The sequence below is a fragment of the Dermacentor albipictus genome, chromosome 8 (genome assembly GCF_038994185.2).
Source record: "Dermacentor albipictus isolate Rhodes 1998 colony chromosome 8, USDA_Dalb.pri_finalv2, whole genome shotgun sequence".
In the NCBI taxonomy this organism is placed as follows: domain Eukaryota; kingdom Metazoa; phylum Arthropoda; class Arachnida; order Ixodida; family Ixodidae; genus Dermacentor; species Dermacentor albipictus.
The window spans coordinates 68,104,684-68,129,292 of NC_091828.1; the positions used below are offsets into that span (position 1 = coordinate 68,104,684).

Consider the following 24,609-nt stretch of genomic DNA (forward strand, 5'->3'; position numbering starts at 1 on the left):
GACGACCGTGCTTCCTCTTCTCGTCGTGAGAGAAAATCAGGTCCGCACAACCAGTTCGTGCTCTTAAGCTGTGCCGCTGGAATCGCTCTAGTGGCGTGGTCTGCTGGATTTTCGTCTGTGTGAACGTATTTCCATTGTTCAGGTTGCGTGCTGCTACGTATCCGCTGCACCCTGTTGGCCACATACACGTAGAACCTTCTTGTTTCGTTGTATATGTAACCCAAGACCACTTTGCTATCCGTGTAGAACGTGACCGAGTTCGGCTGGAAGTCGAATTCTCGCAGTATAGAATCGGTCATCTCTACAGCAAGCACTGCTGCACACAACTCAAGCCTTGGGATGGTGTGTTCTGGTTGTGGAGCAAGCTTGGCCTTTCCCATGACAAATCCGACGTGTCTGTTTCCTTGCTTGTCAGTCACGCGTAGATATGCCACAGCTGCGACGGCCCTTGTGGACGCGTCTGAAAATACATGAATGTCCCTGCTTTCGGCTTCAAGCGTCGAGACTGGCGCATACGTTCTTCGCACGTGAAGGTGTTGTAGTGTCTGGAGAGAGTTCTTCCACTCGTCCCATCTCTGCTTTTTCTCGTCCGAAAGCGGTGTGTCCCAGTCATAACCCTTCGTCACGAGGTCACGGAGAAGGTACTTGCCTTGAACCGTTATTGGAGCCACAAACCCTAGTGGATCGTAAAGGCTGTTGACGGTCGACAGGACTCCTCGCCGCGTATATGGCCTGTCCTGACGAGGAGCTCTGAAGACGAAGCTGTCGTCGCCTATGTCCCACAGCAGACCGAGACTTCTCTGCGTAAGCGACGCGTCTGTGCCGAAGTCGAGGTTCTTCAGTCCCTGGGCGTGGTCCTCTCGAGGAAATGCATTCAGCACATTCTGCCTATTCGAAGCTATCTTGTGCAGCCTTATGTTAGCCGTTGCAAGCATTTTCTGTGTTCTTTGCAGCAGACTAATGGCATCTTCTTCGCTCGGAAGAGACTTAAGTGCATCATCGACGTAGAAATCTCTTTCAACGAACTTCCTGGCATCTTCGCCAAATCGTGGGGCAGCTTGTTGGGCAGTCCGTCGAAGGCCATACGTTGAAACAGCTGGCGATGGGCTGTTGCCGAAAACGTGAACCTTCATTCGGCACTCTATGATTTCTCTGGAGATATCGTTATCCTTAAACCAGAGGAACCTCAGGTAGTTCTGATGGTCCTCGCGAACCATGAAACTGTAGAACATTTGCTGGACGTCCGCTGTAACCGCAACTGGTTCTTGCCGGAAGCGTATCAAAATCCCCACAAGGTTATTCGTCAGGTCAGGGCCGGTCAGGAGAACGTTGTTCAGAGATACCCCTTCATACTGAGCGCTGGAGTCAAACACGACTCGGATTTGATCAGGCTTCTGGGGGTGGTGAACGCCGAATATGGGCAGATACCAACATTCTTCGTCCACGTGAAGTGGTGGAGCTTCCTCCGCATGACCCTTGATGAAGAGCTCGTTCATGAAGTTCACGAAACGTTCCCTTGTTTCAGGATTTTTTCGCAGGGTACGCCGTAGTGAGAGCAGACGAGACAGAGCTTGTTCTCTGTTGTTCGGAAGCCGACTTCTCGGTGTGCGAAAGGGGAGAGGGGCGACCCAATTATTTAATTTGTCTTGGGTGAATTCACTATTCATTATCTTGAGGAATGTCTTGTCTTCCATGGAGAGAGCACGCTGGTTGTCAAATTCTGTTGTCTCGAAAAGATTCGGGGCCAGGTTGTCATCCAATGTTGCTGCCAATCGTAAATCTTTTGAGACCTTATCCGCAGAGTAGAGAATCGGCGCCTCCCTAACAAAGAAATGTCTTGGGCATGGCTCAAAAAGAGATGGTCGCCCACTGTCCAGCACATGGGTCTTGAACACGTTGACGCTGCCCGTTTTCCGCGTTCGACCAACGCAAACGTCACCGACAATGACCCATCCGAGGTCGAGCTTCTGAGCATACGGCGCGTCGTGGGGTCCGTTGATTGTCTGACGAACCTTGTGAGCTCTTAGGATGTCCCGGCCAAGAAGGAGCAGTATTCCAGCCTCCTCAAGAGGCGGAATGTGATTTGCTACTGACTTCAAGTGCGGGTAGTGCCTTGCAGCGTCAGGTGTCGGAATTTCCTCTCTGTTTTCTGGAATTGCCTTGCACTCGAGGAGAGGTGGAAGAGGAAACTTGACTTCGCCTGACATGCTCTGCACGAAAAAACCATGAGCGACTCTTCCAACCACTTCAGTACTGCCGGAGCAAGTGCGGAGCGTGTATTGCGTAGGCGTCCCCTTCACTCCGAAATCGTTGAGGAGTTCTGGCCTAACCAACGAGCGATTACTCTGATCGTCAAGAATCGCGTACGCTCTAAGTGTCTTCTCAGGCTGAGTCTCATGGGTGACCTCTACGAGGCAGATTTTGGCACACGACCTTGTGCTGTTGTCAGCGTTTGCCACTTCAGTACGCCTAGATGTGACTCTTCTTTCTGAGTCATCTGTGGTACTGTCATCAGACCCACTAGCCATTGACGGCTCTGAGGTTGGCGGTGCTGGGTGAAGCGGTGTGGCGTGGTCGGCGCTGTCGCATATGAGGCATATCACAACTGCCTGACATTGCCACTGCATGTGGTTCTTGGATGAGCAGCATCGTAGGCAGATCCCTTGCTTCTTTATGAAAGATTGCCGCTCTTCCAAGGTTTTCTCACGGAAGGCGCGACACCTTTCCAAAGGGTGAGGTTTCTTGTGATATGGACACCACCTTTTCAAGTCCTTCGATTCCGGTTGCTGTTCGTTAGCAGTGGCATCTCGATTAATTTTGTCAGAAGCAGGATCCACTTCTGTTTTTCTCGCTGACACAGACGATCTTTGCCGCGTGGTCTTGGTAGCATTGTCTTGCTTCCTCTGATTGAATTCAGACGGCGCATTTTGTGCACGCAAGATGAAACTCGGGTCGTTCCTCATGCTGGCCTGATCTCTAACGAATTTGCTAAAGAAAGAAAAGGGTGGAAATGCAGTGTCGTGATCTTTCTTGTATTTCGACCCCGCCGAAATCCAATTTTCTTGAAGTCCAGATGGCAACTTTGAGACAATTTTGTTGACCCCTCTTGCGGTATCCAAATAGCCAAGACCGGCAAGATACGGGTCAGTTTTCGCAGCCTCGAGTTCTAGCAGGAGGTCGCCAAGTTCCTGGAGTCTGGTATTTTCCCGGTAAGCTATCTTCGGGAAGTCTTCCAGCCGCTTCAGTAGTGCATCCTCAATTGCCTCAGGGCGCCCGAAGACGTCGTCGAGCCGTTTCCACACAACATTCAAGCCCGTTGAAAAGTCATCCACGTGCACCGATTTCAACCTCCGAGCCTGATTTGACGATTCAGGGCCAAGCCATTTGATGAGGAGGTCTAGCTCTTCTTGGGCAGAAGGACCTAGATCTCTGACGACACCTTTGAACGATGATTTCCAAGCGCGAAAGTTCTCAGGTCGATCATCAAACTTGATAAGACCGCTTGAAACAAGGTCTTTGCGGCACAGGAATTTGAGGACATCGGCTAGCTCTGAGCTTGAACTGTTGTGTGTCGGGGCGTGCACAAGCGGCTGCGGACCAACTCGTAAGTTCATAAGACGACTCGTAGCTCCAGCATGCTTACAACTTGGGTTGTTAGGGGCAGCATCGTAGTCAGGTGGACGTTCATCAGCTCGCAGACACATCGAATTATTCGCGGCTGTGTTGGCCCTCGGCGACGTGCGAGCATTGTTTACGTCGTCGCTTGAGTTGGTAACGGCCTCCTCAGTAAACACGAGCGCAGAGTTGCGTAGGGCTTGCTGCTCATCGATATAACTCCTAGTCTGCAGCGTTCGGTCCACAGGAGGGAGCGTGCGCATGCGCTCCCCGCCATCCTGCTCCACGGCTGCCTCGAGCGCATTCGCCTGTGCGTTTGCAGCTGCCGCTTCTTTTTCATGCTGCAAAATATCCAATTCAGCCTCAATCCTTGCCTTTTCAATACGCATCGCGGCCTCTCTGCGACCAAACTCTGCTCTGGCCCGGACGGCTTCAGCTTGTGCGCGTGTTTGTACGGCGGCTAGGCTGATTGTTGACGAGCCCGATCGTCGTGACCTCGAAGAAACGCTTGAGTGGGCCGATAGAGAGTGCTGCGACGTTACCTCTTGTAAGCGGTCGCGTTCTCGTTCTGTAGCCTCACGTAATTTGTCGCTTACAGTCACATAACGATCTGCGTCGATTGCTTTCTGGAGTTCTAATTCCTGCTGGGTTTCCGATCTGCTCGTTTTGGCGAGGAAGGTAGAGTATCTGGCGGCGACGTGCTCGTAGCGCTCATAGCTTGCGCGAAGCTGCGTTGCGGCGTTGTTAACGTCTTCCTCTTTCGCACTTGACACTTTGAAAATAGCTGTCTCCACGCTCTTCCAGGCAGCGTCTATTCTCCGGCAGTGCTCTTCGCGACTCGTTTCATACGTTTCTTTACCTTTCATGGAAAACGTAGTTGCTCTTTGTGGTCGAATATTTGCCGTGGAAGCTTCATGCTCTGCTGTCATAATTTGAGACGTTTCAGGCGTCAGCTTGTCCTGATCCATTTTGGCGTGCGTGCTTCACGACGTATCTCACTCAAAGCGGACGTATGCCGTGAAGCCTGCTAAGCTGCGCGATGAAATTTGAAACGAGCCCACCTTGTCGTTGCCCTGTGTGCCGTCAGCTGCTCAACTTGCAGGCGATGCCGTGTCCTTGCAGTAGGCGGATGTCATGGTCAAACCGGAGGTCTTGCCGTGCGACGTATCCCACTGCAGCGGATGTTGAGTTGGCGGCCGATGGCAGTCGACTTCACTTTTTTACTATGCTGGCCTCGCGGATCGCACTTGACGGGATCAAAGCGTCCGCTGTCCAGCTAGATAACGGGTCGAACGCAGTTGAACATTTAAAACAAACCTTAATTACACTGAGAAGGTCAAAAAAGCAAGTTAAAAATACACAAAACGTTCAGTTTTAGCCCCGTAAAAAAGTGGTCCGGTCTCTAGGGCTGGTGGGGCGAGTCTGCCCGTCCCGCGCTTTTCCAACTGCGGTTTCCATCCCCGTCGCCGCCCCCAGGCACGGGAAACAACAGCCGACACCCCGAAGCGTCGTCACTGGGTGACTTTCAGGAACCGAACGGAGGGAGCGGGGTCCTTTCTCTCGCGCACAGCTTGGAGTCCGCGGGGGACCAGTGAAAGAGAAAGCCATAAAAGTAAGGAAGGCTCGCTTCCCTCTTGAAAGAAAAGTCTGGCCGTGCATTCGCGACGCGCACAGAACACCGCCTATACCTAGGTCACTGTGTGTCCATGGTCGAATATTGGCGCATCGGGCAGCTGTGCTGAGGTAACAGGGTTTGGAACCAACCGTCGGACCAATTTCGGACACTGAGTATGTGTCAGTGTGAACGTATATACGGGCCACTTTGCAACGAACTTCATTCACACGGACATTGGCCACTGTAGATGAGGGACTGGGCAGGCACCACTGTTAGAAAAAACTATTCGATGCCGACTTGGAGCACTGGGTCTGTGTTGATATTCAATGAGCTTCTTTGACGCCAACTTTGGTCAATGGGTATGTTCCAGTAGGTGTGGGTCGCTCTTCAATGAAGTCTTTGACGCCAACTTGAATAACTGGGTTTGTGCCGCTGGGGAATGTGCAGCTCTACACTGACCAAAAAGATCCCTTAAATTTATCTGATGCTGAGCGGAACTAAACCCACGTCACAAGGATTCCTCAAGGCCAGCAACCCGATCCATAGCAGGCTGCGCCACAAATGCACTGGCTATGCGCCACTTTCAATGAACGCCTTTCACGCCAACGTTTTAGCGAGCGGTACCATGAATGCGCTGAGTATGTGACGCTCTTCAAAGAACCCTTCGCAAACTTGGGTCACTGAGTACGTGTCACCTGTGCAGTGAGCGAGTGCACAATTCTCAGCGTTCGCAGGCAAGGGCGCGCTGTGCTTCTCGTCTCGGAGGACACGCACGGACTTCTTCGGATTGCCGCTAGATGGCGCAGCGTGTCCAGTAAGACGCGCGAAAGAGGAGCACGGTTGCCTCATGATGCGTTTCTCTCGGTTCGCAAGCATCGGCGCGCCATGCATTTCGTAGGCCACGTGGATGCTTCGCAGCAGCGGCACCAGATGGCGCCGAGTGAAGCGCGAAAGAGGAGTCCCGCTGCAGTACACGCCTCATACATAACTCGTTTCAATGATGGCAATAACTTCTGCAGCTATACTGATTCTGTACTACCGTCAACAGTCATCGTGAGATTGGCTCGGCCGCAACTTTTTGAATATTGCCTGGTGCAGATGACATAATTCTAGTCCTTGAGCTGGATTATTCAGAGAGGGGGACAGTACTAGCACGAGAAATCGAAACACATATTCAACTAATTAACAGAAATACATTAATTAATTACATTACGGAACATAAAGCAATTGAAGAATTGTAGCCGGTGAACTTGGAAGGCGTATCCCTTGGAATGAGTCTCCAGAATGACACCAGTTTGGGGATATGCGCAAGCAAACTCGTCGTAATAATGCACTGTTGTTCCGCTTTTTAACAATAAGCTCGTTTATGCATTGAAGCACAAAAGTAACTAAAACACCTATGTATTTCGTCCCATAATTTGGGAAATAATATATGGAAACTGGTGTCAACTGGAGATTTATTTGAAGTGGATACGTCTTGCAAACTCACCGGCTAGAATTCGCAAATTACAATACATGCCGTAAGGTAATGAATGAAAGAGTTAATTAATACAGATAACTCTCGTTAACACGAACTCGGTTAAGCCAATAAGCGCATATGATGAACATGGGAAGGCTTGTTTGGTTTTCCACAGAACCAATGCCAAAAAATTCGCTGAAGGCTCAGCTTGGTTAAGCCTGGAAGATTGCGAGAGCAATACCCTTGGCTGCGCCTTGGTTCGGATAATGGTGTGGACATGGTTGCCCTTTGTTAAACTTATGACTATACAACATCCGATATAGCGCAAGGCAGCGCGCCGACCACTGCAAGGAGCCGAGCTGTAGCCCCATTTATCCACCTAGCGTGACGTCACACCAGCGAGCGCCCTCTCTCGGTAGCGCCGCAGCAGCGGCGCGCAAGGCTTCACCCCCACCATCGATGCCGCGAGCTGGGGCCCTGTCTCTCGGTCTGACGTGACGTCACACCAGCGAGCGCCCTGTCTCGGTAGCGCCGCAGCAGCGGCGCGCAAGGCTTCTCCTACACCATCGATGCCGCGAGCTGGGGACCCCGTCTCTCGGTCTGGCGTGACATCACACGGTCACGTGACGCGCAGCTGTGTAAGGAGGCGCCACGACCACCGATGGGCCGAAAGTGCGAGCAGTATTGCTTTCGCAATAAAAAGAGACAGTGACGTTTCATTTCGCGAACGCGGGTGAAGTGCAAGCGTATGGATGCTACGGCGCACACGAAACTATCGGCCCTCGGTGCGCATGCACTGTCTACATCACAGTTCGTGTTCAAGACAGGGCTCGCGCGGCCGCGCCATACGCAGCAGCCGCCGGAGTAGAACGCCTTTCATTCGCTTACTGCACTCTAAGTTTCCACCCTTCGAGTCAAATCTGGCCACATAACAATGAACGTCATTTGTCTTATCCGCATTTCCTTTCATTAACGCTGCGAGCCCGGTACCTCCCAGTAACGAACGGCATGCACGTTATCAGCATGACATAGCATTGCCGACAGGAAAGTGACGGGCGCGGCGTTTTCAAGAAAGCAAACGCAAGCAAGGCAGATAACGATTATTGTTGTGTGGCAGATATACAGCCCAAAGGGTGTACACTTTTTTTTAGAGTGTAACTCAATTGACAAGCGTGGTGTCAGCGCGCACAGACAAATCTGAACACAACACACTCGACGACCGCGGACGCTCGCTGTCCGAACGCTGGCGTGAGGAATCGCGGCAGCAGCAGCGAGTGAAATTATCTTTGCGCTGTTTATCGCTCCAAAGCAAACTGAGCGACGAGAAGCACGCAAAGCTACGAGCCATCGACCCATCTAGACAGTGGATCCAGAGCAGATCGCGTCCAAGATGAAGCCCCAGGCAACCGCGCGCCGCCGAAGTACAACGGCCCCCTCCCTCCCTCCCTCCCTCCCTCCCTCCCTTTCCCGGTGTCACGCGCGCGACGGAAGACGGCGCGCTTCCCTACCCCCATTTCCTCATTTGTACACGCGGGATTAAGCCTCCATCGACGACTCACCGTCGTACGCTTTCACTCGCACACACAGCGTACGGCGCGCGACGGACGATGTTATAACGAGACGAACCCGGTACGTCCGTATCGCAAACAAAACCTGTAGCAACTGCCAGAGCAACTCTCAACCCCTCACACCTCCGCTTGCCTTCCTCCTCCGCGATGCTTCGCTTTGTTTCTGCTTTCCCACTTCCCTCAACGTCATCTAGACTTTCCTTGAGGTTGCGTTGCCTTGCCGCGCGCACAGCGCGCTGCTTCGTACTTACGCTAGCTCAGAGCCCGCACCGACGACCTGTGAGGCGGCAGATGCCTGCTTGAACTCCAGAGGGAAACTTTTCTGGCAGCACGATGGCACAGAAGGATTTTTAAGGTCGTTAGGTGAGATGACATCGTTTGTGACTGCTCGCCCATTTGCACAGAAGCACCAAACATCCATCATGGACTGAATGAAACCAAGCAAGAGTAACACTTGAAGACAGTTTTCGATTAAGTTCAGCTAAATAAATACATTTTATGTCATTTCCCCCCTGTTGTAAGTCTACTTCATTTACCGCATTGAAGTAAGATATGCGGATGCACCTGGTCATGTGGCCAATCATTCTTCTAATAAGACGAACGAATTTTCATTGTCCCTTCGAGTTCGCCTTAAAGGGAGTCTACTGTATCTTTTTCGGCAATTAGTAGAATGTTCGCTTCCATTTCTCGTACTTGTAATGTCTGCTCTTTGAATAATCCAGCTGGATGACCAGAATCATGCTCTCTTCCAAAGGCGAGTTTAAAAAAAAAAACGTGGAAATCTTAAAAATAATCGCCTCCTATACGATGGTGAGCGTTCGCGGCCTCGCGTGAGATGTGTTCATGTTCGTGCGTGTGGGCGTGACACCATGCTTGTTAACTTAGTAATCGATTGTTTACTGCAATTTATGCGGCCTATAAAACTACGAATCATGCTTCGCGTAGTTGTCTAATGCTTTGCTATCGCTATCTCCGCTTCGCTTTTTGAGCGACACTGCGACTACAAGACAACCGCCGGACTAATTTGAATGAAATTTGTTGCATTTGAGCGAGAAGTCTTAAATTTTAGTAACTCTAGAAAGTAGGATTCGGATTGATTTCCTATAATACTTAACAAAGTTTTGCGAAAATCAGGAAGGTTAAAGAAGAGTCTAACCATGAAGTATTCAAGTCTGTAACTCCGCACCGAAACAGGTATCCCAGTCCTGTAAACTACATCTGTTAGAGCATAACAAGTGGACATATTTGATGCATGAATGTTCCAGCCTACATGAATTTGTCACAATGTTTACAACGGTATTGCAAATGTACAAACAAATTATTACAGTTCATAGAAGTGTATGATACATCAATTTTGTCCGCTTTACATGTCTTGTTAGGTGCAGCATACAGAATTGTGATATCGTATTTCATTACTGAGTTACAGAATTTTACTCTGTTACTGCGTTGCTCTTTTACTAAGTCACAAAGCTGAAAACTTGGTATTTGATGTTTTTAATTCTTCTATTGTCAAAAACATTTGTAAAAACGTCGATGGAATAAATTGAATATTGACTTCCTACGCTTACTGTATATTTACTTTATTTGTTTTAAATGCAAGAAACCTCATCAAATTAGATGAAGTGGTTGGACAGAAAATCGATTTCTTCCTGACGTAGTTAACTTTGAACGGCGCACTTTTGTTGTGCACTACGCGGTAAGCAAATGTTCATTCGTGTGTATTAAAAAGTTTTAAGTGTGCTTTAGTGCTGCTAATTTATTTTAGCGAAGCACTCCGACTTTCGATAGCGGGAAAAGCACGGCGGAGCTCGGCGAGAATCGGTCTCGCACTTTCTGGCTGAGGGCTCTGGTGTGGCTCTAACCGACGCTTGCCGCGAGCCAAAAAAACAGTAGTGCAACCTCACGAAGCACTTGGCCAGAGTTTACAACGTGGTTTGGAAGGCGTGGCGGACCAATTTCTCAGAGTGTTTGTCTGGCACGAGAAATCTGCATGCCGCGAGCATCTATGAGCGCCATCCCACTGCTGCCATCGTTGTCGCAAGAAGCTCCGTTCTATGCTTTAGTTCTATGCTCAAGGGTTTCACGAAGGCTCAGCGTCTGGCGAGGGAGGAACAAGGTTGGAGGAAAAATGTACTCTCCAATGAAAAAGAACGAAAGAAAAAAAGAAAAAGTTTTTTTTTTGTGTTGCGGCGTCAAATACTGCTACCTTGTTCCGAACAAAAGAAACGCGTGGCGTGAATACACGCGCTTCCTGAGAGGGATAGACGCTTGCGTATCACTCAGGTAAGAGCCTCCGTTTGCGGTTTAACGCGCGCGCTCTACATTATTCGCGACATGATAAAAAAAAAAATCAAGCGGGATCATAATATATGCTTTTACGTTGGCGAACGTAAGTGCTCCTTTCTTCTTCCACCAAGCTTTGGTTCTCGTCCCTCTAGACAAACTATTAAGACGTCCACCTTCTCCCGAAAAAGCGGCAGGGCTTATAAATCGGCGAGTTCTCGTCACGACTGGTCCGTTGCGCTGCTCTCAGTTCCCGTAGGTCCACCCACCTTGACGGTGATGTCGCTGGGGTTGAAGAAGCTGACGTCGAGGCGAACCTCGAACTTGGAATCGTCGTTGAGCACCTCCGAGATGCCCGTTGACCGTGGCACCACCTCGCACACGCCGCCAGACACCTGCGGGCGCCGTGCGCTGTTTTAAGCACCGAGGTTTCGTTGGGCAACACGCGTAGACTACGTATGTCCTCGTCACATTTCCGACAGCGGGAGAACAAGGTAATGTTGGCCCACTAGCCGTTGATCAACTCAAATGTGCATCTTCCTCTGGGCACATCATGGCGCTCTTTGGCCATACCTGGCCCTTGCGCCATTAAACCTCAAACATCAATCAATCAATCAATCTGGGCATATTGTATCGTATAGATGGTCCTGACGTGGTTCATCATCATCATCAGCCTGGTTACGCCCACTGCAGGGCAAAGGCCTCTCCCATATTTCTCCAACAGCCCCGGTCATGTACTAATTGTGGCCATGCCGTCCCTGCAAACTTCTTAATCTCATCCGCCCACCTAACTTTCTGCCGTCCCCTGCTACGCTTCCCTTCCCTTGGAATCCAGTCCGTAACCCTTAATGACCATCGGTTATCCTCCCTCCTCATCCCTCCTCCTCATCCTCCTCTTCCCTCTTCCCTCCTGACGTGGTTACCTAGAGGCCATTCTAGAGATGATCGTTGTTGCGTTGCGTCTGCCACGCACTAGCGGGGACAAGAGGAACAGCGACCAGGAAGGAAAACAAAGTGGCACGATCGAAGATGCGCACGTGATTTCGACGTGATCTTGCGCTTCTTCGCGTCAGGTTGTGTTTTCCTTCACAGTCGGTGTTCCTGTACCGTTTAGCGCGTGCTGCTGCCCGCAAGACAATAGCAATGAACTTAACGTACGCCAACTGGCCCAATTCGTCGCTCCATTAGCGAGTTCCTCGCTGCACGTGCATTTGGTTGACTCGGTCGAATCCGTAAGTTGAGTGGCCGTACACGGGTGCGTTAGGTTAAGAACAAGTTAAGGACAGCGCAAATAGCGATGTAACGAAGAATGTTAAACGCGATGCTAAGAGATAGGAAGAGAGCGGTGTAGATCTGAGAGCGAACGGGGATAGCCAATATTCTAGTTGACATTAAGAGAAAAAACTGGAGATGGGCAGGCCATGTAATATGTAGCGTATATAACTGGTGGACCATTAGAGTTACAGAATGGTTGCCAAGGGAAAACATAGGCAGTAAACAAGGTGGGATGATGAAATTCGGAAATTTGCAGGCGCAACATGGAATGAGGTAGTGCAAGAGGAGATCGAAGGGAGAGGCCTTCGTCCTGCAGTGGACATAACGATAGGTTGATGATGATGATGACGATGATGACTCGGGTGTGGTCGCCCGGTTTCGGTGGGTTCTAAGTAGAGAAGCAAGATACGTGGCGCTCTATACCACTATACACCACATCATCATCATTATAAGCATCATAATCAGCATCATCATCATCAGAGAAGGAAGGTTAGAAAGCGTACACGCCAAAAATTTGTCTTACTGTTAGGAACATGTCTGGCCGGTAAAAGTTTACGAGAAGCTTCCATTACAAAATCCACCACACCGTGCGATTCAGCTTTAAGGCTAAGTCTATTTCATGACAGGAAAAGATGAACAGGAATCTTGAATACGAACGCAAAGCACGAATGTTCCGTGCCTTCGCTGTCGAGCTGACTTTGTCGGCAGGTCGACGGCTTCACCCTAAAGCTGGGCGATTGATCGAGTAACCTTCAAATTAGTGAACTATTGCCTTAATTGCTGCTGTTTTTTTGTTTGACGGCGATTAACAGGTTGAGGTAATATGAGCAAAAACATTCACGTAGGAACTCCTCTTGGAGTTGTCTAAGTATGCGCAAGCATTTGGCATTTGCTCATCTCCACGAAGCCGGATGTCATGATCGATGTTATGAAACCTGATCCGACCAGCATAAGACCTTATCTATCCTCATCGGTAGTTATCAACCTAATTGAACATGGTCAGGCGGTTATAAACTCTTATCGGTCCTTATCAATTTAGGTATCCAGCGAAGCTGTCGCGAACCGCCACTACAATTACTGAGGGGGATATGCAATGCTTTATTGATGGTTGGGATGCTTGTTTTGAGCTTGTTCTTTATTGAAACGTATGCTGTTCTGTGTGTTGTGTGGGTGATTTCAATGAATTTATGCACTGTTCGCTTAACTTCGCTGAGCACTTGTAGCCTCTGCCTTACGCGGGTATGTCATCCATTGCATTTTTTGCTTGCTTACGGGGGTATGAGCGATTGTTTAGGAAGGTATGGACAATTGCATTCGTCTTACGTGACGGACGGACAAATTTCTCGTTCGGTAGGCACAGAAATGTTTCCGCATTAAAAAAAGTCAGGCAACAACAATGCCTCCTTCGCCTGCTGTCAGCTGCAAGGAAGGGCGCAGCGGACTGATTTGCAATGTCTCGAACTACATTATAAGATGGCGTCTGTGCCTCTCTCAAGCAAAAAGCACCCATGCTCGCTGCACTTTAAGCCAGCTGGAGAATACGAACAGGTGAATATTATTGCTGTAGCTGGACCTACGACTGCATCTATATGAGCTTGGTATATTGCATATTGCCCATTCAAACAGCAAATTGTGACTGACGTTACAATAACGGCAAGTGTAGATCCGAATTTCCCCTTTTTACTTTTCTTTTTGGTTGAAGTACACGCGCAAAAATGTTCAGCTACGATTATTTTTAGTTCACGCACACAGAAATCTGCGTGTGAGTTTACAAATCAGTCTAACCAATAAATATTCCATTGAAAGCTTTAGATTAATTCGGCTCAACATTTTAATCGATGATAATAAACCTTCAAACCGTTTCAACGTAGCGCTATACTGCTCTAGTCACCTGCCAGCTTTCGCGCATGCTATATATCTTATCCGCGCCGCGCGTTAACCTGACATGGATTAGTAGGTGCGCCGATTGATTGATTGATTTGCTGATACTGTGTCAAATGTCAAATTTCGTCGCCAACTGAAAAGCTGGCCGGAGTGGAGCGAGTGTCCGGCCAGAGTGCGCTTACCTGCCCTCTTCGCGGCGACGACAGCGATAGCGTGGACAACGGCCTCCTGGCGAACGGGTCTCGGTCGAACAGGTCCTCGTCCCTGAGTGCCACGCCGAACTTCTGGTCGAAGATGCGCGACGGGTAGTCCCACGCGTCCCACCAGTCCTTGTCCCGGTGGCGGCCGAACAGGCTCCTGTGGAACGGCATGATGGCCTCGGGACCTGCACGTCCGCCCTAGGGTTCAAGGCCACGGTTCGCACTCGCAGGTGTTCGGCTTTCGAAGTGCGTCACTGCTGTTGCACATTTCTCTTAAGAGAATGATGACCGAGTGTTCTTAAGGCTCGAAAGTTTATATATTCTTGCATTGCAGAACAAAAACATTGCAGAACAAAAAAGTTTCGAGCCATCAATCAGCATGAAGATTCAATTCACATCAGGACAGCCATCATAAGAAAAAAATATTTGCTTGCGAACACTTGCCTTTTATAGGTGGTGCGTTATATTGTGAAAAAGAAAACTGAAATACTTGTTACAAGTAGATGCGCCGCTTATTATAGCGTACAGGGCCTTCTGATGCAAGAAAGAAAACCAACGAACAGCAGTGAGGCTGAGCGACGCGTCGAACTTCTGGTGAAACCTTGCGGTACACATATTATGATTATCATTGGGTTTTAATGGTGCAAGGGCCAGTTCAGCCCAAAGGGCGCCAAATACCTCTTAAGACACCATTGCTTTGCAGTACTTTCCTACCAACAGTGACCGGTCAAAATGTTTTTGCTTAGCAGCGGGTTGCGTTCACATTGAATGTAATGTTCAAGATTCGTATCTTTTCGACGTTAGCAAGAATATTAAACAGAAAGTTGTGTTTTCCCACGGAGACGACATCACTGGGAGTGGTACATGCGAGGATTTCGCTCAATTGCAGTTTATCCAATCTTGAAAACTTTGGCGTTAGTCCACGAGTGAATGCCTTCGACGTTCGTGTCGCAAGTAGGAAATTAGACTAACTCTCTGCAGCGCGTACTAGTTTTACGAACATACCAAGACGAAATACGTTCGCCGCAGTTTAAGAGCGCCCCCTGTGTTGCATTTCCTTTTTAGCAGCACCGTGCCTCTACGTACCTTTCCTCCTCCTAACCCTCCCAAGACTTCTCAACGCCCATATACCCATCCCTCTATTCGACGATATGCCATTCGGTCGGATAGGATGCTTGAGTACAGAACCTTGCATGAACCAATGGGATCCTATTTAGCGATTGATTTTCCGCGCACTCTAACGCAATTGCACTCGATGTTATGGAATGTCGTTCCCTCCAATCCATAATGGTGCTATACTAGCTGTCACACCAGACTGGACGGCGTCAATCCCACGATCTGATTTTGCGTAGTTCCGTAGTATTTTTTCACATTTCAATTTTTTTTCAAATATATTTCACATTATATCTGATGCGATACTGTTGGATCTCACTATACACAATGCCGACAGAGCCTACACTGTGGCCGCTCTGAAAGGACGTCGCAGGTAGTAACAGCGCTAGAGATGACCCAGTCCAAACCATGTTGGGTAAGGCCGAGGTTTTCCGGAAACGTGCCGTTTCCGCGACGCACATGTCTAAAAACCTGAGCAGGTGCTACATGGACCCGGCGCCACATCAGGTTATCTACACCTACCTGCCGCCGCGCTCACCCACGCAGCATCGCAACTGCGGCCAAAGTCACTAGAATTAGTGCCAAGTGTTGATGGACCCTGAAATATCTCGGTCTTCACGGGTCCCCTGCACGACTGAGGGCTGCCCCGAGTAAACGCCCGCAGGCTAGCGAAGTGGCTTGGTTGCTCTATATTGAAGGCAGAGATGATATAACGCTTTCTATTTAGCTGAAGATGATAGAGATTGAGTGCACCACCTGCTATGGGTGTTCGTCATCTGCAAGCAAGCGTGCGTCTTTGACAGAAGTGCCAGAAAATGCGAAGCTCGGTGACTACAAGTCTGGGCAGTATACCAGGTGATGTATCCTGTGACTGAAACACTGACACCTAACGCGCATTTCAACCTATGCAAATAACACTGTTAATGAAGTCGCCATAACAAGAGAGAGAAAAAGCTCTTGAGCCCAGAACAAGAGAAGGCTTTGCAACGCTCATCACCAAATTGTACTGTCACCACCAAAGTTGGGTTGCTGCGCAACAGATGACATGCTGTGACAACCGGTACCGAGTGGACCCGCTACAATCTAGACAGCTCCCTACTTCAGCCACAAGGAGTAACAGCACTGTAGGGGCGTTTACAGAGACGAAATTTGTCCCTCTTAGCAAGGCTACGCTCGGTTCTCCCAAAAACTCAAGAATGAATCAACGTTCCACTTGGGGGCAGCGGTTCTAAAAGGAAAATCCTGTTTGAACACTACTTTTTTAGTTTCCAGAGATATGGCTTGGCAGAACTTAATTCAGACCCACGTTGCGAAGCGATAAACTGAATCCGACGCGTATGAGGTCAACACATCGCTTCTGGACGTCTGCATATAACCGCTGAACGTGAAGCGATTTCGGGAAGTGAAACTCTACACCCGCGAGCTTGCAACCCAAAATCGGTGGCGGGGGGCAACGAACGCAGTAGGAGCGATCGGGGCTGCTGCCTCTTGACACGTTACCTTTCCGGCCAAGCGGTTGTCGCACGACAGTCGTTCAGAGACGCTGGAAGCACGCTAAGCCTACTCGATGCACCGTCTCTTCGTCGTAGTCACTCCGTTAAAGTAGCCCCTCGAGTCGACGTCGTCGTTCGAATGTTTCAAGCGTCGCGAGGCAGTTACGTCGTAGGACGGGCGCCAGTTTCCCTCCCGAAGTGTATACAGGCCTCGGTTCGAAGACACCGCTGCGGGCTCTTCTTTTCTTTTTTTTTTCGTGTGTGCAGGCGAGGAAGAGCGCACGCCGAGAGCGAGGGAAAGCTCCGCGGCGTCAAAAATAGTCCCAACAGCAGCGCGCGCGCCGCCTCCTGGCTTCTTTGAATTGAGCAGAGTTGTAGGAGTTGCGCGCAGTGTATCGCGATTCCGCGCTGCGTCTTCTGGTCTGACGAGTAAAACGTAACCGGAAATAGTGCACGTGTTTCCGCCACGATGCTCTTGATTGTGCACTTCCAGGTGCCGCAGCACGCGATGCACTGCTTGTTGTAGAACAAGGTTGCGGCATATGGCAGGAACCTAGAAATGGACAATGTTCCTCTCTCTCAAGCTCTCTACTTTCGCTTTGCTGACATGATGTAATCCAGAAGTTGCACTTGTTGAAATTTAATTCGTAGTTTATGGTTACTGCAGATGCACAGTTCTTTATGCACAAAACTCGTTATTGACCTTCACCCCTAGCATGCTCGACACGTTCGGAATACTTATCGTGGAACGTCGTCGCATAAGCTGTGTAGCATCGAAATAAAGGCAGGTACACAGTTGTGAGGTTTCAGAAATCAATGTAAGCCCAAATTAAACCAATCGTTCTAGCGGTATCTATGGCAGGGCATTTGAAATGTGTCCCGAATGTTCCCACAGTCAGTGACCGGATGACCTCCCATTATGTAGAGCGTAATGCGCATTGGTTTCGCCTGCACGAGGCACGAACACTGGTACATCAAAAAGAAGGGCCCTATCCCCCCCTCCCTCCTTCGATACAAGAGACATGCTGGTCACTATTACTGTGCTGAACAATAATTAAGCGCCTAAAACATTCTAATGCTCACATATGAATTTCGGCGGACCTGACTGATGACTGCAAATGCCCCAACATCAGCTATGCACAGATCGTGAGTTAACATCAGCTTCGGCTGACACCGTTCTTAGTTGATGCCAACTAAGGGTCTTTAAAGAGTCGCTATGCACATATACATTTTCTTCGGTTCTATAACGCTGTGAATGGGAGTTGAGGCGGACCCCGTTTCTCGGGCTCGGTTAGCGCTGCACCAAAATCGGGTCCCATGGAGGAACGGGCCTCGTGTTGGGTGCTCCCCAAATTCCGCGGCGGTGCTGCCGTGTGACGCCAACAAAAGAACGAAATGGTGGCTGGCCTGGCGAGAGTTTGGCAGACGCGTGAGTCAGCGCGTGTGCGAGTCGCACGGGCACCGTTTGACTCATTACCGAGGCACGCGCCGCGTCACGCTGCCCGGGGCTACCTGCTGCCACCGCGGGACGGCTTACTTCGTCGTCGGGCTATTTCGACGGCTTGGACAAGGTGGCTACGCGTGCGAAATGGACTGCGGAATTGCAAGTCGGGCCTGCTCGCCGGTCCGAGATGAGAGGTTCATTATGATGGAAAAGCTGAGTGGTCGGCCTAAATTGAACCAGCTGTGCTCAGCCTTGAAGGGAGATGGGAGTAAACAGAAGAAAGGAAAGGGGCGTGCCGATGAGGAGGTTGAAAGTTAGGGGCTTGAATGAACGCCAACAGAGAAGTCTATTCCAAGACGATCATCTCTTATCTCTGTGGCTCCACAATGCGCCGCATACATGCAACGAGTTTGCGATTCCCGTAACAAACGTGAATGGTCGACTTGGAGCAGCCGATCTCTATTCCTCGAGCAAACCAATTAAGGAAATACCGATGCTAACCGTGCTGCTATAAAAAAAGATAGGCAGAACCCGTCTCACGATGATTGTCAATGGCAATGCGTTTGGGATTCGGACAATACAGCGACACAAGGTATTGCAAATATCGAAACGCCTTATGCATGGGGCGTGTACTTCAGCAGGACTCCTATCTAGCGCTTCCGTGTGAACGCTCTACGTCGTCTAGCAGGCGCCGCCACGAAGCCTGCGCGTGACACCCGGAATGCATGACGTGCCGGTACGTGCGAACGCTGAGAAACGCATCGTGCGGAAGGCGCTTTTGTTTTCTGTACATGTCGCGCCACCTAGCGGCGCTGCTGAGAACTCCGCGCGTTGCCTCCGAGACGAGCTGCACGGCGCACCGAAGCGTTGCGAACGCTGATAATAGTTCCCTCGCTGACCACTCGCTCAATGTGGCACACATATGGCAGTGAACCTATTTGGCGAGAGGCTCATTGAAGAGGGCCACACACCCAGTGCATTTACGGGGCAGCTCGCTAAACCGTTGAAAGACGTTCGTGGAAAAGCTGCACGTGCCAGGTGCACTTAGTGTGGCTGCAAGGCCACAAAGATCTAGCCTTAAACGAATATGATGATGCTCTGGCAGTAGAATCCCACGATGGTTCTATAATCCCCATTTTACCTACGCCAGCTTTTATCACTGAGGCACGATTCGGAAAATATTCCACTGCAAATAACTTCGCGCAGTCATGGTTCTCAGCATCTCATTTCCCGCATCTCAACTTTCCTGGGAACAATAAATGCTGTTCCACTAGAAAAAAATGGCTGTGGCTTAGCTAAGGTTAAGCCCAGGATGCGAAGCGTACTAGCCTTTATTTTAACGCGACAGCGTTAAGGAGCTCGTGTCGCAGAAAAGCCGGTGTCGTCGGCGTCGGCTCAGGCGTGCGGCGCTTGCTCAGGCGCAACATTTCGTTGTCGCGCCGAACGCTGCGTTGTTCGACGCTCACCGCGTCCGATGCGGGGGGCGACGCCGCGAGCGACGGCGCGAGTTGGAGCCGCGTTTCTCCTCTGTCATGACGTCACGGTGTCACGTGGTATTGAAGGCGACACCGCCGCGCCTGAGGAGCTGGGTTGAGCTCTAGTAATATGCTTCGCATAAAACAACTCATGCGTTACTCTGCTTCGCCTTCAAGAGTGGAACGCGACATCGTTCCCGTCGACCCGCCAAGGGGTGTAAGACAATGAGCTACGGCGCAGCGACTACGCGCCCCGCATTGGACGCGGTGAGCGTCGAGCAACGCAGCGTTCGGCGCGGCAACGAAATGTGCGCCTGAGCAAGCGACGCACGCCTGAGCCTTAGAAACAGCTCGTTTCTAAGGCAACACCGCATTCACTAGAGGCGCTTTTGTACCGCTTTGAAGCATCGTACTCGTGGCTCAGTGGTAGCGTCTCCGTCCCACACTCCGGAGACCCTGGTTCGATTCCCACCCAGCCCATCTTGCAAGAGTTGAGCCAAAGCCACTTCTCCTCTGTCGTGACGTCACGGTGTCCCGTGGTATTGAATATCCAGCGGTCGTGGTACAGGTCTAGTCTGGCTATATTCCCTTTGTGTCCTATATGTAATGAGAGTGAATCTCTGCAGCAATTCTTTTCGACATGCCGCTGGTCCATCATACAAAGCAAAATATTTTTACAAGAACCCTTCCAAAACCTTGGCTTGAATTTGACTCTTCAGTAATTCTTTCTGTTGGGGCTACCGTACTAGGCTACAACCACAGGAGCGTTTGTGAAGCCCTCTGCATCTGTCTGCGCGAAACAAAAACAATTGCATGCTAAAATGCTCTTCAATATTTATTATGCTCGCATAACGTTTTTTCTGTAATACTTAAATATTTTATCATTCACATCTGTAATAGTAGTCACTGTAAATCCCATTTACCAGATACTTATTTCGGTTCTCCTTACTTTCCTAAACAAAATTTATAACAGTTGTTTCCCCGCCCGGTTCATGGCCGATCCCCCAGAGTGGGTTGCGCCCTTTCACCAGAGAACCGGAACAATGTGTATTTGTGGCGCAGCTTGCTAAAACATTGGGCTGCTGTCATTGACAAACCCTTGTGAAGTGGCTTTGATTCTGCGCAGCCAGAGATAAATTTAAAGGGTATTATTGCGATAGCATATGTATGGAAACTCCAGCCGCATTTCTGCCGTCGCGGTGAGGTGTATGATGAACTTGGTTCAATTTCGCGTGCACGAGCGAGGAACGCGGCCCGGATGCGCGAGGCAGGGGGGGGGGGGGAGGCGACGGAGGAGGTGCGTTCTTCTCCGGCAGCTGCTAGGGAGCTTCGCCCGCCGCTCCGTACAGAGGGGAGACAACCGCGGTGTCTACTGCGGCGTTGCATAGAGTTTCACACAATAAGTACTAGAGGGAACTCTGGCGCTAGTGTCTACGAGAGCTGCAGTGAGAACGGTTGTGCTAGCATGGGAATTATGGGAAGTACATGGATTTGCCTAAAGTTCGTCTTTTCGGCTTCAAACGACTTTGTGACTTTGTAAACTCATTTTCAACGATGTGCTGCGTAATAAATAATCAAATAAACATCATTAAAATTGTCCGACGGCGGGATTCGAACACAGGAACTCTAGCAAAGAAGCCTCACTTTGAAACCATTAAGCCACGGTCGCATGTATGGACGAGCGAATGAAACGGCCTTATGAATTTATCACGGGCATGCCAGTGCCTTGAGACACTTGGCGCATTTCGACTTGGCCACCTGGACAAGCTCAATTATTGCAATTGATTGCAATTGTGCGCGTTCGCGGCGTCGTCTGCACTTCTAAAGGTATAGATTGCGCTGAAATACACGACAATAAGATTTATATAGCGTAATATACAAAGCAACAAGAACGTCTGAATCCACAAGCACGAAGATCAGACAACTCCATGTACTTCCCATCGTTCCTATGGTGGTACAACGACTGCGGCGCCATGGTACCCTCTATAGTTATTATTGTATGACATTCTATGCGGCGTTGGCCACGCGAATCGCGGACGCCGTAGTAGACGCCTTTGGGAGATGCCATAATGACGCGGTGCTGTCGTTCGTGTGTCTTGAAAGCGATCTGCGATGTTTGCACGAGTGCGCGTAGTGCCGGTAGCTTCGTATGAGCTGTGCTTTCGACGTTTCGTACAAGTGACAGATGCACGGAGGTCTATTGACTCGAGGCTGCTGCCGCGATGCCTAACTCCAGCTTTTCACAGACAGTTTCCGGCGTCATCGAGCGATGTGTGTTCATGTTTACCTGTGCGCGCGTGACATTGTGCTGGTTAACTAAAACACGTTGACGGGCTAGTTGGTTTGAATCCATTATAGAACACTTAAGCGCGACTGAACAAGGGCGTAGAAAGAAGCAGACACACGAGAACATAGGTGTCACCGCGTGTCTGTTTCTTCTACGCCCTCGTTGAGTCACGATTACACATTCTATCGTTGTTAATTTAGTTAGTAAGCGAATGTTTACAAGTTTATACGGCGGAAAAAACTACTATCCTTACTTCGTAGAGCTATCGAATAATTTGCTATGACAATGGGTGCTTCGCCTTTCCGGCGTAAATGCGAATTTTTAATGGTAGATTGGGCTGGTTGAAATTCCCGATTGCGCAATCGGCGAGCCGGAATGCAGTGGGGCCCCTCTCCCGCGCAGTGACGATGATTATTATTATTATGATTTCTTGGCATCCCCTTTAAAATGGGGCGGTGACAAATAGCCGCCTAGCCTGCTTGAGCTAGTTCTGTATGCTATACATGTCTTACATTCTACCATATTTGGTATACATCTCCATAACCTCTTCCTGAAAACTTCTCTATCTACCCCGTATATACCTATGATTGTAACGGATCAGGCCTTATCACTCTCTTCCCTGCTTCTTTTCAGCCAATACTTTAAACGTCGCTTGCTTATTTAGACTGCTGACCGGTTGGTGCTCCCGTCCACTTTAAATCCAAGCGCTTCTGGAAGGTGTGCGTTACCTACGGTGCTCACTGGGGCGAACTTCGTCGCATTCCTTTAGGGTGCGCTAAGTGGTCTCCGGATTTTACCTGTAGCATACGCATGCCCCATCTTGTTGCGAATATTTGTTCCAGTATGTTTTTGTCTGCAGGCAGCCAGCTCAAGCCTCAAATAACAAGCTGCTCTTTGTGTTATTAGCAAACTGTCTGCCACCCTACACCGGCACCCCAAACGAGCTCCTAGATGACGACATCCATCTACATGAAGTAACAGGGGCAATAGTGGGCTTGAGACGCCACACAGCCCCGGGAATGGACCAAATTACCAATAAGGCACTTGTCAATCTTGACAACCCCTCATTACTAGAGCTTACCGCTCATCTTAACTAAGTATGGAGGGAAGGAATCCTTCCCGAGGACTGGAAAATGGCCGAGGTTCGTCTGATACCGAAGCCAGGCAAGCCACCAGCCATTGAGAACCTACGACCGATCTCCCCCACTTCGTGGGTAGGAAAGCTCCTAGAGCACATCGTTTCCAGCCGGCTATAATCGTTCCTGGAGGACTCGGGGAAACTTCCAACAACGATGATAAGATTCCGTCCATACCTCTCAACTCAAGACATCCTACTTCAGCTGAAAGAGGAGGTGATTGTACCAGCGACACGCAACTCCCCCATAGCTATCCTCGCCTTAGATCTTAAAGGGGCGTTCGATAACGTCAAGCATACAGCAATCTTACACAGGCTAAACACGGTTGGCTGTGGGGCCAGGACGTATTCCTATGCCAGAGATTTCCTCTCAGATAGAAAAGCCATCCTAAAGGTCGGGGACCAAGCCACAAACGCCGTCCTACTGGGCGGGCGCGGCAGACCACAGGGCGCAGTGTTATCCCCTCTCCTTTTCAGCATTGCCCTAATATGCCTTCCGCCACTCCTTGATAACATCCCGGGGATCCGGTACGGCCTATGTGACGACGACATTACCATCTGGTCGTCCACAGGGTCGATCGAGGCAATGGAAAGTAGCTTGCAGGAAGCGGCAGACGTGGCGAGTGACTATGCTAAGTCACGCGGCCTCAGCTGCGCCCCCCAAAAGTAGGAGCTACTCCTGGTCTCACCGCGAAAGAAGCACGCATCCGACTCGCCCACTATCAACATATAACTGGAGGGACACACCATCGTTACGTCTCAGAGCGTAAAGATATTGGGAATGGTTTTCCAGTCGGATCGCACTAACACAATTTTAATTCACAAGCATATGAACACAACAGCTCAAGGTACCCACATGATCCGGTGAATAACTACCAGGACAAGAGGCATGCGGGAGGCGGACACGCTTCAACTCGTCCAAGCCTTCGTCGTGTCTCGAATAACTTACGCTATTCCATACGCACTACTCAACGCGAAGGAATTCAAGAAAATCAACACAATGATCAGAAAGGCATATAAGGCGATGGGCCTGCCGATCGGTACGTCCACAGAACGCCTACTACGACTAGGAGGGCAAATACACGGCTGAGGAACTGATCGAGGCACATTTATCCAGTCAGCGAAAAAGACGTGGTTACGGAAGCGGGGAGGTCCATCCTCTTAGGCCTGGGGTTCTCGGCCCCTCTCTGCCATCCGCCACCTCAGATTGTGAGCTTACTCCATGCCATCCGGAGCAACATCACCGTACGTCCTCTACCTCGCAACATGCGCCCAGTACACCACGCAGAGCGAAGGGAGGCCCCGGCCCTGGCCATACACAAGCAATACGATACTTTACCCTCTACAGCCTACACGGATGCGGTGTCTTACCCCAGACGCGCAGCCACAACAGCCTCCATAGTCGTCAACAAAAGAACACCGGAGCAGCATTTCGCTCACCCGAAACAATCCCCTCCAAGCCGAGGAAGCGGCCATAGCCCTCGCACTTTCCAAAACAGATGTTGAAGTCATAGTGACCGTCTCCTAACAGGCATGCAACTGTGCTAGCGGCAGAATTCATACCACTACGCTCCAGATCCTCAATCAAAAGCTGCCAATGAGATCATTCATGATCACCTGGGTGCCAGCTCATCACGGCATTCCTGGCAACGAGGTCGCCAACCACGTGGCTCGAGATTTGACCCACCGAGCCGACGCCGAGGAATCTGAACCCGAGCGCATGCGCACTCTAGTCTCGTACCGAGACATCACACAACACTAGA

The 24,609-nt window shown here is 50.0% G+C and overlaps 1 protein-coding gene across 1 annotated transcript in view; it reads right to left on the minus strand.

The window, feature by feature from the left end:
* Positions 1–16,740, minus strand: part of LOC135914519 (alpha-crystallin B chain-like) — a 32,590-nt gene extending 15,850 nt beyond the window's left edge. Inside the window, exons 1-3 of the mRNA XM_065447420.2 lie at positions 16,513–16,740; positions 13,882–14,084; positions 10,810–10,935 (exon numbers count right to left, since the gene is read on the minus strand). Coding sequence (XP_065303492.1) covers positions 10,810–10,935; positions 13,882–14,070 — 315 coding nt within the window. The 5' untranslated portion in view covers positions 14,071–14,084; positions 16,513–16,740. The remainder of the gene's footprint in view (positions 1–10,809; positions 10,936–13,881; positions 14,085–16,512) is intronic.
* Positions 16,741–24,609: the final 7,869 nt, after the last annotated feature.